This window comes from Rhea americana, unplaced genomic scaffold, assembly GCF_003343005.1.
Source record: "Rhea americana isolate MKP2758 unplaced genomic scaffold, rheAme1 scaffold_12, whole genome shotgun sequence".
NCBI classification, from domain to species: Eukaryota; Metazoa; Chordata; class Aves; order Rheiformes; family Rheidae; genus Rhea; species Rhea americana.
Window position 1 is genome coordinate 9,450,627 of NW_028185261.1, and position 19,153 is coordinate 9,469,779.

The 19,153-nt window shown below is 34.8% G+C and overlaps 1 protein-coding gene across 1 annotated transcript in view; it reads right to left on the reverse strand.

Annotated features, from left to right (window-relative positions):
* XIRP2 (xin actin binding repeat containing 2) overlaps positions 1-19,153 on the reverse strand; it is a 102,260-nt gene that overhangs the window by 30,271 nt on the left and 52,836 nt on the right. Inside the window, exon 3 of the mRNA XM_085323749.1 lies at positions 232-395. Within this exon, the coding sequence (XP_085179875.1) occupies positions 232-395 (164 nt within the window). The remainder of the gene's footprint in view (positions 1-231; positions 396-19,153) is intronic.

Below are 19,153 nucleotides of genomic sequence, written 5' to 3' on the forward strand. Positions count from 1 at the left end.
AGAAAAGTATTTCCAGTAAATTAAAATAAATAGGCCAAAAATCTAAATCATTTTGAACAGAGAGAGATACAGGTGTATCAGTATATTTACTAGGTAGATATAGTAATACAAGTTTCAAATTTAATCCATGTAGAGATTAATCTGACAGCTTGGATTATTAAAGAAAGTAAGATATGTCATTGTGTAAAACAAACACAGAATTAAGAGGGTAATTAAATGTTAATATCTTACATTAGCAAAGGAGCTGCTGCTCTCTACCTTGGACACAGCAGCCTGATACATAGCCATTCTTTCTTTCAAAGAGACAGTGTCCTGGAAGTCCAACGGTGTGTAACCACTCCCAGGAGTATTCTCTTCTGGTAGTCTTCTTACAGTTTTGGGACAACCCGCTGTAACTGCAATCAGACATCATATTTTCTCAGAAGGAAATAGGTGCATTCCTTTTCAAATATTTACAGAAAAGCAGTAGTAGAAATGAACATTATGATAAACTTACCTTATTTTCAATTTAAAATATAGGAATTACAGAAAAAATGAATTAAGTAGAATTTTTAATATTAATTAGGGAAATAATAAAAAGCTTTTTTAAAAAAACATGTAATTTCAACAGCAAGTATTGTATCTTTTTCTTGATGATGTTACAGATGCATTATTTTATACTATAAAAATGATTGTAAGCGCTATGAATGACAAATTGTAATTAGATATATTCTGTTCTAATTAGTTTTATACATTATAGTATCCATTTGTGTAATGGAGACTCATTGCTGAATTGACTGCATATTTCAACTGCGTATTTTGATTGTTTACTGATATTGCAGTAGAATATGTTGTAGTATATTTAGTATTCTACTACTAAAACCTTATTGAAATTTAATTATCTAGCTTATTAACTACATTTTAACCTTACTTAAAATTTATGAAACACCAGGTAAGCATATAGATCTCAAGGAAAATCAAAACAGAGGTTTTCATTTGCAATGTAACATTGTTGTGCTGTAAAACTGGTCATAAAATAGAAGGTACGTATTTTTGTGACTCTTATTTTTAACCTAACACGCAGCTGTATAGATCCTTACAATGTAATTAATTAATTAAGACTCATTTCCCATTAAATATTTGCACTTTCAGTCAAGTCATTTTCCAAGAGCTTAATTTTGTAGTTGGTTTCTATTTGATTAAGTAATGTAGTAAATGATTAATATAGTTCATTTAGTAGAAGATAACCACTGACTTTGAACTTGAAGTTAAACCAACTAAAACTCTGTTATGTACATGTATTTGATTTAATTATAGGTTCAGTCTTAAATTTAAAAATTTACTTACAATAAGTCATATTGCTACACCTTATCCTCTTATAGTGGTCATAATGTGTCTTAGGAGCACAGCTTTATTGAAATTTGCTGAGATTATGCACATACACTGACTCCTCATGATCCTTGACAATTCAGAAAGCATACAATAATCATGATCCTTTCTCTTTTTCTACTCAGGTCAAATGCAGAGTCGGCTGTATGGCCAATTTTGAACTGAGTCTCAGTCACCTAACGTAAATTAACTGGGATTTGTTTGATTGTTTTCTTCGGGGTCAATCTCAATACAAATGATGGTAAGAGCTGAATAGGAAGACAGAACAATTCGATATCTCTCTCTAAGGCGAGCTATGACTGAGACACAGCCCTCCTGAATTTGGAATTCAACCCAGCTGCTGTAACAAGGGCTTTGTATTTAATAAAACTTAATGTATTGCACCATGCTGTTGTCTTACTGACCACAAAGAGTAGCAAGTTTGTGAAGCTGGTAGAAGATATTTCATATAYGACCTGGTATTTTGAGGAAAATGCCAGTGATTTTAGGGCCTCTAAATGCTTGATGTAACCACCAAGAGGCCTGAACCAGACTGAAGAATTTGGTCTTATTGATATAATAGAAAGTCTGCAAACAGATGTAGTATCTTTCATCATTTCTGCTGGCAATGGGAGAAACTTTAAGAGGAAGGATAATAAAATAGATATAATTACAAAGCAAAATGGGGGGTGAACTTGGGCTGTTGCTTCAATAATATTTTGTCCCTACAGAAGGGAAAGATGTTTTACGTAGATGAGGACAAAATTCACTAAATGCTAACATTTTCCAGAAAATCAGGCCTTTAAGTGTCAGGGTCCATAGCAAGGCAGAAGTATCTCCATCTATAGTTAAGCCTTCAGCTATAATGACAAAGGTGAAGTATGTGACTCAGTTCATTATGTCAGTGCATAATAGGAAGCATTTAAGATGCCGCAAGACATTTTTAATAGCTTCAAAACATTTTGATAAAATGTAATCTGGCATTTCTATTATGTAGTCCTCAGAAAAGTTCCGTATTCAGGATTGACCATGGAATTCTGCAAAACCATGAGAAATGTTATACTGTCAGCTCCTTGAGATCAGCTTGAAGAAGTGCACATGGTTCAGCTTCAGCTGGAGTCCTTGCCTGATATTGTCAGCTGTCACAGAATTTAAGGTAGGTTGGTGATCTTTCATCATGTGTAATGTCTGTATGGGGAATATGTAGACTTTAGTCATAGTTGACATAAATGATATCTGAGAAGTATATGAACACACTGATGTGTTTTAAGTTACCACTGGACTTGTCTTTACATTGTTGCTACAACCTGAAGGGCCTGGAATCTGTGTTTTAGCAGGTCATTTGGGATTCGTCTGAGCTGTGTTGCCTACAGCAGTGTAAGAAATGATTTGCATGCTTTGCAGGAGGCTCAGAGGAGACAAGAGGGACAAGGTGAATTTCAGTAGCCTTCGTCATCTTAAGGGGATATATATACATATTTATATGTATGTATTTAACCAGGCATTTTGAAAATGCTTGTTACTGTGAAAACTTAGAGGAGCATGAGCCTGCATTAATTAACTATTGTTACACTGTGAATTGTATACACTTCCCACGAGGTGGAGAATTAGATAAAAGCATATATATGGCCAAGTGGATAGCAGAAAGAGACTGTTAGCACTAAGGCTATTCTGAAGTGTATGTTTGTCATGTGTCATTAGGTCTAGGTTATAACAGTGACCGTTTTCTTTCTTTGAATGACTACATACACATGTAGTAGAAGCTCTTAACCTGCGTTTTCTTTTGAACATCCTTATGGCTCCTGGAAAAAACAGTTAAGTGCACTCCCACCTGTAGCAGGCTCTCAAATGAACCTTGAAGTGATCTGGGCAAAGTCTTGGAGAAACCTTACCATTCCTGGAGAAACAGGCAGAAGCAGTATCTAAGGTCATACACCTTAGCTGTATCTGAAATTAATCTGAATCCTTTTCTACAAAGGGTTAACATAGCAGGATTAAGAGGWAGTGGACTGTGTAGAAATAAGGCAATGTGTTTAGATTGCACGTGTAATTTGCATATTTTCTTGGATGGCTCCTCAGAGGCCTGTTCATAACCAAACTCTGTAAAGAATGCTGCTTGGTAACACATACAACTTTCTTGTTATTGCATCTGTGACAATATAACGTAATCTGACTGAATAAAATAAGCAGAATTGTAGCTGTTTCCTTCCGCTTTCAATCTTCAAGAAGCAATATCCTCCTTAGAACAGAGATTACTGTATTAGACTATCTTTCTTAGTCAAGAGATTGTCCACTCGTACTGGCAGGTGGAATGTCAAGAAAAACGAACTGAATTTAAACAGCAAATGCAAGTACATGTCTTTCTTACTATTTCTAAACCTAAATGGTCCATTGAACAAAAACTGCTTTTTTTTCCTCTATCAAATTAACACTGCTTAAATTTCATTATTTTCTTTAAACACCTGCTAAGGGCAAACGGTAAGTGTCTTTGTGCTTGTGAGCATGACAGAATCCAACATTATAAATAGTTGAAAAATACTCCCTTGAGCTCTGAGTTTTCAGTACTAAAGACTGGATAAATCAAATTTTACAATCAACTCATTACAATCAGAAAGAATTTCATGCAAATATTGGAGGAAAATTGCCCCTATGAATGTTTCAGTAGAGATATATAAACTAAATCTTCCAAGATGCAAAAAACCCACAACCATATTATATAGAAGGCTGAAAATGTTTTAAGAATCAGGAGTAAATTTAAACAGAAATCTGTGTAGCATTTTTTTGGAGGGATGAGATTAAACACAAAAATACCACAGCTAATATCATGATTTCATTATGACATGATAACTCATATATAACTACAATAAACTGAAGTAAAATGCTATTATGATTTTGTAATAGAACTCATGTAGACTGGGCTAGGACAGAGGTAGCTTGATTAAGGAAATTCAGACTTGCACTTCCTGAAATTTAGGAATCTAAGTAAAGCAAAAGCAGGGCAGCTGCAGAGGAAGGTCTACAATAAACACAGATAAAGAAATGCAAACAGTTTGTTTACTCCTGTCTGGTTGAAGCTACAGCTCAGTGTACATTTGAATAGGTAAAGCTTTGTGACAGAAATTCCCATTTCTTGCCCCTTCAATACTTTCATGAAATGATCAGATGTGCTATTCCTATATGGAATTTGTTCATATGGTTTTTGTCTTTTTTTTTTTTTTTTTTTTTTGGTAATTGTTTCCCCCCCCCTCATCCTTTCTAAATATGACTCTAGGAATAGTAAAATCAATAAGCTGGTCAGTTCAAATGTTAACTCTTTCTAGTTACTGATTTTTTTTACCCTATATTTAGTAAAATCATAATATGAAGAAATTATTAAAGAACAGTCCTGTGATATATATTATTGCTCTGGAAAATTTCACTGTGAAGACAATTTTGTTCAGCCTTTCCAACCCTCCAGGAAGACAAAAACCTTGCTGGAACAGCTCAGCATATGAATACTTCTAAAGAAACATTCTTGCCCTTCAAAAGAAGAGTTTTTATGTGAGATGAGAGGTCCTCATGTGAAAATATTTCTCCAAGATTATTAAAAAGGTGTAAAGTATTCCCCTTAATTTACAGAGAACGAGGACAGATTTATTGTCTACTGATAAATCTTAAAGACATATATATAGTATAGCTAATATGGTGTGCACCAGGAAATACTTCCCTTGCCCATATAAAACCTCATCAAACTTGCCAGCAGGGGTCGCTTTTCCACTCCAGTGAGGCTTTATGTGGCCCATCAGATCATTTTGTTTTCAATAATTCTTTTTTTTTTTTTTAATAAGAACTGCCTGCATTTTTTCCCCANTTAAAAGATGCTGTGAATGCAGTTATTTCTTTCAACTGAATATAGAAGGCCATTCAATCAAGTCCATATTCTTTAAGAGTTAAAGAACTTGGCAGTTTTCAATAATTTTTTTTTTTTTTTTTTTAATAAGAACTGCCTGCATTTTTTCCCCACTAATTAAGCAAAGAGATGTTCCTGCTCTTCTCTTGAATATCGTTTAGCTTTCTGGGGGTAGGATACACAAGAAGAAACATCCCTGATGTATTATGACCTGGCAGGATCACAACAACAGCAACAAAAAAMCACCAGAATACTTGCAACACTAGCTACATGAATGCAGAAACTATCTCTAAAAAAAAAACCTAAAGCTACTACAAGTAGCATGCATGATCAAGAATGCTTCTGGAACCGGAATGTCAGAAAATTCAAGACAAGAAGTCTTTGCCAGGTTTGTGGAAGATCACTAGAGAAATGTAGCCTTGAGGAGGGCCGTCATTTGATTTCAACAACAGTATTTCCACAACATGGAAAGTAAAATTAAGAAATCCTCAATAATGTTTAAAATGTTTATTTAGGTGCTAATGTTAAAATGTTTAAAGGCTAATTCTGGAAGAACTTACTGAAAATGAACTTAGGCAACTCTCCCAGTGAAGTCAGAGAAATCTTATTTGAAAGAGAAATTTGGAATTAATATCTTAAGCAACACCAGTTATGATATATAGCACTGAATTCAATTACAATAGCCATGAACTGATTTGTGTTCTGTTAACCTTACGTGACAAAACAGAATATAAATATTAAACGCATATTTACAATGTGTGCCCTTTACAATTTCAAACAGTGATCTAGCCGATCTATGAATTCAAGGACAATGTAGTCTATGTTCATGTGTTAGCTATGATTATGAGATGTGTGACTTCATTGCTTGCATAAAACAGTTCCAGCTTTTGCAAGGGCTGTCTGCTGTCACTCTGTTTAAAGCATCTGCCTTTCTAAATACAGAGGGTAGTAATCTTGGTCATTTGTTCTGTTTCTGCATCCATCAGGTACTGCAGTAAAGCTTCACTAAAGAATGKCTGATTTACATGATCATAATTTCTTTTTAATTTAAAAAAAATTAAATTTGAAATAAAGCAATTGCTACAGTAATTTTATAAATGCTATTGGAAAAAATCTCTTAGGGATACTTCCAGGCTAATTCTCGTGCACTGGTACATATGGCAGTGCTTTGCTTCTAGGTAGCTGTGCAAAAGGAGGAAACTTAAGCATGACCACATAATAAAAAGCAGAATTAAGCCCAAACTGTATTTTTCAAAATGATCATGTGAAGATATGTTATGACTTATCGATGAGCACCTGCAATTCAATAGCAAAGAATGTGGAGATAGCAGTCTGGGGTACTCCTGAAAGAGCAGCACTGACTTACTTCTTGTTGCTGCTTTTCATGTTCACAAGTGCATTAAGAGAATTCTGTACGCCCAGAGAGATGCCTTAAGTTTAGTGAAAAGGGTTGCTTTTCCTTCTTGTTTCGGGTGAAGATAAAGGAAATAGGCTGTGACCATCACTATCATTTGTAAATAGAGGCAGAACAGATTTAATATAATCCCATGGGCTGGAAATTCCACTTGCCCTGCAAAGGTTTTTCTTTACTGCATGGAAACTTGGGTTGAATAACACCTGAATTTCTGTAAACAGGACACTTGCCTCCTTTTGGGAAGGGGAGGGAATTTTAGGACTTAAGGAACATATTTTTTAGTAAAGCCCTCAGAATCTACTTTTCTAGTCCTTGTGTATTTTGTGCATATCAGAGCACCCTGATCTTCCCTAAATTCATCTACATTTCTCCCTGTCTTTGCATAATATGACCGAGAAAATCTGCTGCAACCTGCCTTGCTTTTTAATAAACGTATTTTTTCTGAGATTACAGAAGTAGACTTTAGCCAAACTAAATTGTCTCTAAAATTAAAAAAGAAAAAAGTACCTAAACATATATATTTCTTTGAACACCTCAAACTTGGGGAAGTTATTGACTTGAACGAAGGGAAAAAGGAGGCAGGAAGGTAATCTAGCATTTCCTCGCTTTTTGTCTTTTGCATATTTGTTGGAGAAAGTTAACCACAGAAGGGGAAAGTTTGATCCCAATAAAAGCATAAATAATGGAAATAAAACAGGCACAGAAGACCTTACGATGTATTCTCTATAAGCAATTCTAAATGATTTGAACTGTAATAACCCTGTATAAGATTTTACTGTGCTCACTACTGAAAGAGCTCCAAGGAAGGAGCTGAACATAATTAGTCATCATCCCAAATAGGTATTAGATAACGTCCATACATTACACAATAAGAAACTGCATGTCTGCAGTGTGATTCAAGGAGATGCTAAAAATTACATAAATGCTTCTCGTCCTTGTCATGATCAGTTTCACCAAAATACCACTGCAACTCAAACATATAACAGCAATAGTTTTAAAAAAAAGAAATGATGTCAACTGAATTTAGGAGCATAACAACAGTGAAAGCAATAGAAAATCCTTTCTGAAAGTATACAAGAGAGTATTCTTTTCTCTTAAAAATCATCTAATTCTACCTATCTTTCTTAAAGTTAAGATTTCTGATTTTTTTTTCTGTTCTTCTATAATTTAATCCTACAATAATAATGTAATCAGAGGACTACAGGGAAAGGATTTGTACCAGTTGAGGCACTCACATTGCAGAGATGAGACAGACTGAAATATTTAACCTTTAGGTAATCCAAGCCAGTAAGTACACAAACCCAAAACCTTAAATGTATTTCCAAAAAGAGAAGGAGGGTCATATACATGAATATGTGTGTTTTTTGCTAACCAATGAAAGACTACCCATATGCTTTATATATTCTGACACTGCTTGTATCCTGTCCGCTTATTGTAGGTGTGCTGTTTCACTTTGTTGCAGCACAGAGTTGTTTTTTCCCCCTCTTACTTTTTATGACTTTATTAAAAAAAAAAGTTAAAGCAAAGTAAATTAAAGTAAAAGCAAAGTATTAAAAAATAATACTCCTGTTCTTCTTTCTACAAATATAGATAATAATCAGGAATTTTCAGTGAGTATAATTAGGGTACTATGGTATTCATTATAATTTATGCATTACAATTATATAATATTGTATGTATACTATTCAATATAATTTATTTTTTAAAAAACATCATGATATAAATTGAATATTTATCAGGGTTACTTACTCATTGCATATTTCATCAGTCTTTCATAACATTTATATTTACAGCCTTCTTGCCTGTCTTCCCTAGTGAGGTGGAGAAGTACCATTTTACAGCCAGGAAGCTGGGGCTCAACAAATTTTAAATGAGCCTCCAAAAGCAGTGCAAAACCTTGTGGCAAATCAGCAAATTGAAACTACTTCTTCTACAGTTAAAAGTATTTTCCACCTTTTTCTATGCTAGAGACATGGATTTGCAGAGAGGGAAGCTTTTAAGTGCAAAATTTAAGAGTACCATTTTAAAATGGGTTTCTGGTATGTGAAGGACTTCGAAGGAATTTCCTTCTATGTTGAATTCCCAGGAGTGCCTTGTCTGTCTCCTGGGAGAAATGCTTCTATTTAAGCAGCAGCAAAAATACAGTTGCTGAGATGAGATCTGTATAATCAGACCATTTAATACCTGCAGTCATGTCCATCTCATATGGCAGACAGTATTTTTACACCTAAACAAATAGGGTACATACGTGGAAATGGAAATGTGATGATATTTGGACAAGTATTCTGACTAGTTTTTGAAATTATAGAAAAGCAACCTGTGCCAATTTGCATATCAATCCTTACACAAGACTTTCATTCCTTTATTTTTTATTCAGCATGTTTAAAAATACAGGAAAACAGACTTTAAAGATATAACTGAAGTAAGTATAATACCAAAACTCAGATTTCATGAAAGACTGGTAATAAACCTCACAAATAGAAGGTGAGCTTTGAACCTGTGAGTGTCCCACAATGCAATCAGATGCATCAGCAAAAGCCTCAGAAGGGTACCTGGGCAGGTGAAAATTACACTGCAAATCTGTTTTCATGGAAAGCAGAACAAGCATGTTTGGGGCTTTTGGTCAGTTCTGCTTTCTGCCAGAGACGGCTCTCTTACTGGAGAGCTGTAAAAAGCAGTGTTTGAGAATGAAAACTGATTTCCCACTTCATAAAATAGTCCAATTGCACTCCAGAATAACGTGAATTCCTTCCTTGGAACTTCATGTAACATCCCTCCCATGGTCTGATATGGGAAATCCTGAAATCTCTTTTCTAGATCGCATCTCCACAGTAGATAAATTGAGGATTATCTTATGCATCTTTTAGCATGTTAGCTTGTTTCTACCACTGACACTAGTTTGTGATAAATAAACTGAATAGCCTCATCTGCTTGATGAGTGTGGAAAACTAAGTAAACACTTCACTGCTCAAATGAAAAGTGAGTAAAATCTGCTGGCTTCTGTTTGTCCTCAGCTAACATTATGGTCATCAGCGTAGCAGAGTTACTACCGTTATTTCATGAATTAAGTTCTTTGAGAGCTTCTCCCTTATAAGTGTATTTTCTCTACATAATTCAGAGAGTTAAAGAACAAAAGAAATAAATGCTGTGACAAAGCAAATCTATTTCAGTCCTCATAAAATTCCATGTTCAGATGACTGCTGCCGTATTTTTGTTTAGGTCCTTCTGTAGTGACATGGGAAAATAATGGGTGTACTTGCCTTAACCTCAAATCCTGTTTGCTTAGCTAGTGTGACAAATCTTGGGATTCAGGAGAGTAGGATGAGTCCAAAACTGACCACAGTGTTACAGCATGTTAAAATATTAAAATCTTTTTTTAGGGAGAAGGAGTAGGAGAGGGGTTTGAGGTTTTGCTTTGCTTTTTTGCTTTTTTTTTTTCTTTTTACTCTGAGCTTTTGCTAGTCTTTACTTTGCAGCTCTAGATGACTTACAGGACTGGTTTCTGTGGTGCCATATGGACCACCAAAATCATTAGTAATTACAGGTGCATCCCTGTTTCCCTCATCAGGCTGTCATGGTCCTACTTTGGTCTGCTACTGTTTGTCTGCTGTCTTGGTTCCTGTACAGGTTAGATCTGAAACATGGTCTTGGCAATGCAACAACACATTAAGCTACAAATGTTCCTCCACAACTAGAAGCCTCTGAGCCCCTGGTAGTCTATACCAGATTACAGCACATGTATTTGAAGAACAGAATCCCTTGTAGTTTACTCCTTTCTAAACATGTGAGAACAAGTTTTAGATCACTTTTCTGAAACCAATAGGATAAATACTTAAATCTGCCRCAGTAATACCAGCAGGTCTTTGACTAGTGCAACAATCTCCAAGAATAAATCTTTTCAGACACTTTTACTGTATTTCATACTTTCAGTTGGGAGAAGTTGGTCACTTTCTTTTGTATAAGCAATTTTGCATGTCTCAACTTCTGGTTCATCACTTGCTATRTTTCTCGGATCAAAATTGGATCACAAGGCAGTTCCAGAAATGAAAAATGATAGGTATCCCATAATGCGACATCATGAAAGGATCAGAAAATAGAGATAGTAAGCAGATTAGATAGAGTTAAAATGACAGTTTGATGAAAGAGTTAAAATTATATGTACCACCCTTTTTATTTTTAGCTTTCAGAATTCAAAATATCAAATTTCCTTTTCTCTGAAGATGTCTATTTTTAAAAACTGTGAAAAGCAAATATGAAAAATGAAGGCCCTGGCAGTAGACAAATTTTTGCAAGATTAAACAATGAACAGTATACATAGGATTTACCAAAAATCCTACAATAAAATTTCATTTTTGTGGTTCAAATAAAAGATAAGAACAAGTTCTAAGCATTTTACCAATACTATACCTATAGAATTCATGTACTTGGAAGCTCAGTTGGCTTTACTAAATTGATAACATGCTACTTTTGTGAGTTAAAATAGTTCACTGGCCTAAGACTAGATACTTTAATTGCACAAGAAACCTTTAATATTTTACTACATTGCCAATGACCAGCAGAAGATTTTAATATTAGACATTTCAAATAACTTTGATAATTTTTCAGTGCTGTCTTATTTCTTCCAAATTTCTGGAAATTATAAATGAACTAATTACTGGGCATTATAAAGTCTTTCAAAATAACTAACATTAACATTGATTTAATTGCAAATTTATTCCCTATATAAAAAATTAGAAAAACAAACTGGAAAAAATATGCAATTCYTTTTAACGTCAGAGAGGTAGGCATGTACTAAGCCATACACCTTAAGTTGCACGAAACACATTTAAATAGCTAAATGAGTGATCTGAATTCCCATGACACTTATCAACCTGGATCCCTTTGTTATAAATAACTAAATTTGAGTATTTTTGTTTCAGTGTAGACAGTCTGCATATCCTTGGATCACTGCAGGAGTTAATTCATTGTAAAATATATATATATCAATTAATTTCTAAGAACAAAAATGCAAACTTAGAAGTGTTTGTTTACTTTGGAGTTCTGCTGAATAATTTTTATTGGTTTCAAGATTAGGAAAAGCCAAATTATAATTCAGTTAAATGTCAAAGTACATCACAAATATTCTCAATAAGAGAAAAGATAACACAGTGTCAGTTAAGTTCACTCCAACCCAAATGATGCAGTCAAAATTCTTAAATCACAGCACTCTGTCATTACTCTGTCATAAATTTCTACCTCCCTAGTCTATATATGATATCTAAGCATACCTTTTCACTATAAGCGTGCCTATTTTTATCCACAGAGAGCCATGGTAATGGCCTTAAAATAGTTGATGAACTACAGCACCTGTGTTTGTGTGCATGTCATTTCTGAATGTTCCTGCAAAGTCTGTTACACAGTGTAGTACAATTAGGGGCAAAACTCTTTAACTGACAGAGCAAGAACTGACTCATGAGCAAGCTCTTCATCTTAAGTTAACAGTAAGTAATCCTGAAGAAAACTGTAACTACAGAACATGATAGAGCAAGGAAAAAATATAAACCATATATGCTGATTAGAAAAGCTGATTTCAGTATTTAGTATCAGTCCTCAAATCATTTTTCAAAAGAACCATTATGCACTGACACCAAATATACATGTGGAATATACATATACTCCTAATGTATACATATATATTAGGAGTTTTATTCCCAACTAAAGGAGAGGTAATGTTATTTCAAAAATATTAAGCAAAATATCAAGAAACATTACTAAAATGCTGTTAAGCAGTATTTTCCTGTTCTATGCTAGTATCTATTTGAGACAAGTCATGCTTCATGTAATATATCACTGAACACGTGTGATGTTACCAGAGATAAAAATTACACCATGCAAGATAAATTCTGTTTTCCAGTTGTGTAGTTTTAAAAGTATGGTATCACACAAAGTCATTTAAGTTTTGCTTCTTAAAAAGCCTGACTATGCATTTTAACCTCTAGTATTTAAATATCAGAGCACGGTTGCCTGAAACAAATACCAGCTCAAAAAAAAAAAAAAAAAAAAAGATAAAATATTTTGTCAAATAAGGCAGTGGTTCTTTAAGATAATTTAGTTCCCCAATGTTCTCAAAGTTGCTTTGATTAGAGCTGATATATCCAACTGGCACTGTCTATCTAAGAATAAGATACTTAAAGATTTAAGCAGGAGAAGTTCCCCTCAAAGTTAAAGATATATATTCATGAAAGACCTCTTTTTATATACCGCTTATTGTTAAATATTTTGCTTTTCACCTGCATATATGTTTTGGGGCACTAAGCAGTAACTTTTGATCCTGAAATATTTTTTTCTTTATGAACATTTTAACTAGGGACAGGGCTTCAATGGCAGAATTATTTTTGTGCACTCTAAAATATAAATTCAGTTACAGATTATTGAATTAACATTGTATTTATGTGTTTATATAGTTCATTTATGCTTTTCATCTTGCTGATGATTTTCAAACCCCTTAAATTAAGCAAATCCACTTGTTAGCCACATTTCTGCTCAGAAATCTGTAACTTCTCTTTGTATTGTCTCAGCTATTTCACAACATACAAGTAAAACACCACGAACATGCATACTAGGATGCACTTACCTTTTCTACCATTCAGTGCTAATCAACAGCATTTACAAAACTGGTATTCTGTTTAGAAGGAAAAATACTCTTTACAAATCCTCTCCTACCAAATATTTTTGTCAATTTTTAAGACAAAGTTCCCAGTCCCCTGAAATATATTGTTTAGTGGAGACCAGCTCCACTGAAGTGTGCACCGCTTCCTTTCTGGAGCAAGTAGATTGGGACAGCTGATTTTATTTTATCCTCACATGTATAGGATGGAAGTTAGTGGCTATTTTTAGGGTCTGAGGCCTGTATAGTCTTTGCCAGAGTCAACTCCTTGTTCTGGAAGCCTATCTGTAAAGGCCATTTTACAGTATCCTTTTGTTTTATATATATGCATGACACAAACACATGTTCACTCAATCAACATTGAGTCACTTTCTGTCACTTTTGATTATTATTTTCTTTTATTAAGGCAGCAGCTGACAACAGAAGTAAAACGTACAGATCAAAAATGTCACCATTTTCTTCTGAAGTGCCCACTGTTTAGAAGTAAAATTATGAAATGCAGCAATAGAGGAGACTCTCCAAAATGATATCTGTGCACTTGTCATGGAGCAGAATGCCAGGTAAGTTGTATCTCACAAAAGAAGGAATGAGTCTACAGCACATCTAGCCTTTCTGCCTATTCACTGTAAGACTAATTAGCTGGTGTAGGTGTTCAAAGTCAAATTATGCCTGTAGATGTGCAAGCAACTCTAGCTTTTGGTAAAATTCAGCAAACACGCATAGAAGAGTGTTTGGCCTTCAGTGTAAACCTAGTCAGCCTCTTAATATTTTCACCTGCTCCTAGTCATAAATTATATGAGAATATTTTTCTGTTTCATTATGCTTATCACATGCAAGACAATTGTGTATTGCATGCAGCAATGATCAGTGAAAGAATTGCTACGGTTTAAAAAAAGAGAACTAATAGGAGCAGTAAGAATCAGTGAAAATCGGCTGGAAGGAAATATCAGAAAATTTCTAGAGAGTCAGAAGAAAGATAAAATTCTCTCCTTCCAGTAAAAACTCTGTATGTTATACCAAATCTATCCAGAGCAATGGAAAAGTTAAAAGTGTAGCCCAACCATGTCAGTTACTTCATTTTTAAAGACATATGGGGGAATGTAATGCTGACTACTACCAGCAAGATATTTATTAGCCATTGTTTTAATTTTCAAAGACTGTTTATGAGTTTAAAAGCTTTCTTGGTATTGCTCTGATTCAACAAGGGATTCTTGAATTCTACCTAATTATAAGCATGTGACTAGTTCTATTAAGCACAGTGGGAATACTCATATGCTTAAAGCTAGACATGTGATGAAATTCCTTGCTGAATTGGATCCAGTGAATTTAATGGATCATAGATGCATATGATTAGCCACTAGGGGAGAAAAGGTAATAAAGACTATTCTCTTGTTAACTTTAAAACAGGAGAAGCACTTTCTCTGTGAAAGCTAGTTATTTTATAATGTGAAGCTCTCTGTGATGTTATAACAGACTAAATGCTCTAAGCTGTTGATTATTCATTTTTTTTTCCCTAAGGCAACTGAAAGTGTGGTATTTTCTGATTCTTTCAGAGATGAATGTGTGCTTGTGATTACATGTTTCGTAACAAGGGCCTTATGTTTACTAAGGTGAGGCATGCCAAGAAAAGGCTATGAAGTTGGTGAGTTTTCTTTTGTCATATGGGACTCATATGAGAGTATCTATTTCAGAGAATGTAATTGTTTTATTAATAATAACTTATATCAATTTGTCAAGCATGACAAATCTTCCACACATAATGGGACTGGAGAATTCTGATTTTCTGCTATTTTTCCAATGACCTAACTAAAGTAGCTATCCCTTATGGGCTTACTTGTGTTTTTATGATAGGTTAAAAAGCAGTATGACCATTGTCTTTATTGTTTTTCAGTGGAGAAAATAAAATTGTTGGTATTCAGCCATAGAGCTTGCTGTAAATGTTATTTGATACCTCTTACAGGTAAAAATGTTTTTGGCATAATTGCAACATTTAGCAAAAAGTTCCATAACATTTTATGTTTTTAGGGTTTTGCTTTGTTGAAAAATTAAAGTTTTGAATATATTGGCATTCACTATAGAAAGTTTAAAACTTGTGGTGATGCAAGAAGTGATCTATGGCTCAGCGTTAATCTTATTCTTTTTATGTCCTGAATATTTATTCAAGTGCATAGGTGTACATTTCACTGCCTGACCTCAGCCACTGGAAGTTTAAGAGTTTTCACCAATGCTTTCAAGTACTCAAATGAGTCTACAGGGAATTTACTTCTCATCTGACTGTCTGAATGCAAAATGGGTTATTATGGTTCTCACAGGAGCTTAAAAAAACCATTATCCCCTATGCGTCTGTCACAATTTTCGAAAAAGCTTCCTATGTAAGAGCCATGAATTGCTGATGGTGCATTTTTATGTAGTTCATATTCTTTGTTATTCCTACTGGACCAAAAAAAATGCTTCTGAAACATACRTTGCCCAATTTAGAATGAGACACTAGAAGGTATGGAAGAGAGAATTCAATTCTCTTGTTAGAAAGGACAGAGAGTCTTCAAACTAAGCAAGTTTACAAGCGGGGGTGGGGAAGGGCTCTATGGTCCTTACAGTCATGATTTTTAAAAGATACTGAAAAGCTGGAGAGGATAAAGACAAGAGCCACGAAAAATATTCCAAGCTGGAGAAATGCAATAAAATGACAACTTATTGCATCTAGTTTATGGAAAAGAAGGGTAGGGGCCATTTGATCAAAATGTAGAACCATCCATACAAGGAGAAATCAGCAATTGTTCAAGAGTTCTTTAATTTGGTAGAAAAATAAGGAAAAAAAAAGAGAGAGAACAAATGGCTGAAAGTTAAACATGAGAAAAGATCAGGTATTTGGTTTGAACCATAAGCTTGATAAACCTAGATAACTACTGAACGCTTGCAAATAGCACTGTTCCATTTCCAGAAGATATGTTTGTATAGTGGCCAAATAACAAGATGTCACCTTGTGTAACTGTGATCAACAGTTGCTGCCTTTATTGCACCAGAGGGCCACAGAAATAGATGGGCAACTGAGAGGTGAAGCTGTTACCACCACCACGGGATGTGAAAAATACATTTGAAAATTGCTAGTCTTTTTGAGCTGGTGGATTTTACTCAGGTAACAATGAGCTAGAAACAAGAGAGTAATTAGGTTATAAGAATAAGCAAAAACCCAGTTCTATAAAGCAATGCACTTGAAATGAAGAGAAAGAGCAAACACTGTCATCAAAACTGTCTAATATTAGATAAAAATTCATATTAAAGATGCTTATCTGAACTGAACATAAAAATAGTTAGAATTTTACTAAGAATAAAAATGAAACTACCATCTTTCCAAAGAAACTTAACTGTTACTGCAGAATTTGCAAATGTTACTGCTTTGCAGGTAAGTCCTGCTTTTCATGTGTACCCATAGAATACCATATAAGTTACTCTGCAAATTTTAGAATATGTAAAATGGCAAAAATGAGTAAATTTATCTATTTTTATATTAGAAAAGTGTTAATCATCTGCTCTTCTTTCTGGTTTTGTTAGACTGAAGATAGAGAGAGATATGTCAAAAGAAAGGAAAAATACAGATGGCTGTAAAGGTATGATAGGAAGCAGTCCGAAGCTTGTCTAAGTGTTTTTAAGGGAAGTTCTGAAAAAGTTGGCTGAAGCACTGGATGGTCAGAGACAGACAAACAGAAGTGCTAATGATAAATTTGTCCATTTGGCGAGATAAAATTACTGCAGAAAAGAAAGTTATAGATCTTGTGCAAATAAGTACCTGAAGGGAGGGTGTCAAGGGGACGGAGACAAACTCTTTTCAGTTGTCCCGTGTGACAGGACAAGAGGCAATGGGCAGAAATCGAACTGCAGGAAGTTCCGCCTGAACGTGAGGGGGAATTTCTTCCCTGTGAGAGTGACAGAGCACTGGAACAGGATGCCCAGAGAGGTTGTGGAGTCTCCTTCTCTGGAGATCTTCAAGGCCCRCCTGGATGCAACCCTGTCTAACATGCTCTAGGTGCCCCTGCTGAGCAGGGGGGTTGGACTAGATGATCTCCAGAGGYCCCTTCCAACCTTACTGATTCTATGATTCTAAATGCCAAAAAGGATTAATTCAGAACTAATTCTGAGTTTGTTTATAGATAGGTCAGCATGTTTCAGATTAAATATAAATTTCTGCTCTGTATTACTAACAAAACACTCCAAATATTTGCCCAGATTCTTCTTTATTTTCAGCCACATAAATCAAGAATAACTCCACTGAAGCTGATGGAGTTGTAAGATGAGCAAATTACAGACAGAGAGTAAGAACCATTAACTGCAATGGCCTGTAAGTCTTTACATTCATCAGCTTGTGTTAATTCACAGGAATATTACGCCAGACAAATCTATCACATGAAAAATAACATTTTTATTAAAGAGTGAAACTAAGCTTATCGGATCTTCTATTCCAGTACATCAAACAATTTTGCTTGTCATTTTTACATTACTTGCAAGGTTGTGAGTTTGTTATTCCACTTCTTTATCCTTTCACCAAAGCAGTCTCCTTCGACTCAGGATTCAGCCCATTGATTGACAGTTAGACAAGTTTATTACAAGTAATTAATTGTTCCCAGTAACATTTAAGTTATCTGAATCAGTGTTTAGTGTATTTGAAATGCAAATAACTTTCTGTAAAGCCCTGTAGCCCTAGAGACCAACATAGACTAGCTGTAAGTGACTTTAGTGAAGATTTTCTGGGACTGTACTGGGACAGATTTTCGAACAGGACAGTGGACAAAATAGGTATGCAATAGTGTATCCCTCATTTGAGCAAATGAGCAAACTGGTTGCTCTAAGCACAGCATCAGAAAAAGAACTTAGGTTAGTATGGGCTTTGTAAAGCTTCAGCAACAAGCTGCAATTTAAATCAGTTGCGGTTCAGATTCTTACATCATTTTGTCATGTTCAGTATTTGCTTACAGTTGGTAGGTACTGGATATGTATGCACTTCATCATGTCTATTGCTGTCATATTGACTAATTTAGCTGCTACAATTTCAGCTTGACATCACTAAAAACAGTGTTGCTACTGCATTAGAAGAAAGAGAAATTGAATCAACTTCCACTTCAAATTCCTCAGAGAAAACTCTGCTGTTTCCATAACTTTCTCTTATAAATCGTTTTCTAATAAAACAATTGTAAAACATGCCATTCTCAGTATTTTCCCTTTTTTGGGTGATAGAACCTAATTTAAGCCCCTCAGTTTTTTGCAGTTCATAGTAGGCACTCAGAAAAATGCAGACTATGCAGGTAACAATTCAACCTGTTACATAGCCTAGATCTGTAGTACTCCCAAACTAAATACTACTTATTTTAGTTATAAATACATTTTATGCTGCATGCTCAGGCCTGTGTTAGATAGATCAGTAAATAAAGTTGATAATAATAGCACCTGTAGCCAATGGAAAGGTAGCATTAGTTTATCGAAATTGTTTGCAATTTAGGAGAATTTTAGCCCTAAGAGTTCCTCAGTAATGTCAGTCCCTGTTGTGACAAGCTCCCATTGAATAGGAGTGTTTCTTCCTCTCAGACCTAAATATCATTAGCAGAGCTCTATTGTCTCAAAGTTGTATTATTTTAACAGTTTTTGTTGAGGCTACACCTGACTGTCTCTGGAAATAGGGGCACGTTTTCACAACGCTGGGGTTTCCACAGCAGCAGTAACTTCAGGATTATTCATTTATAGTTGCTCACTCTCCCTCCTGGGGCTGCAACACCTCTCAGTTGTGCGGGCACAACTGTCTAAAGCCCCACACTATGAATTGAAACAGTGGGCTTGAGTGAACTGACTCAAATTGAAAATAAGCCTT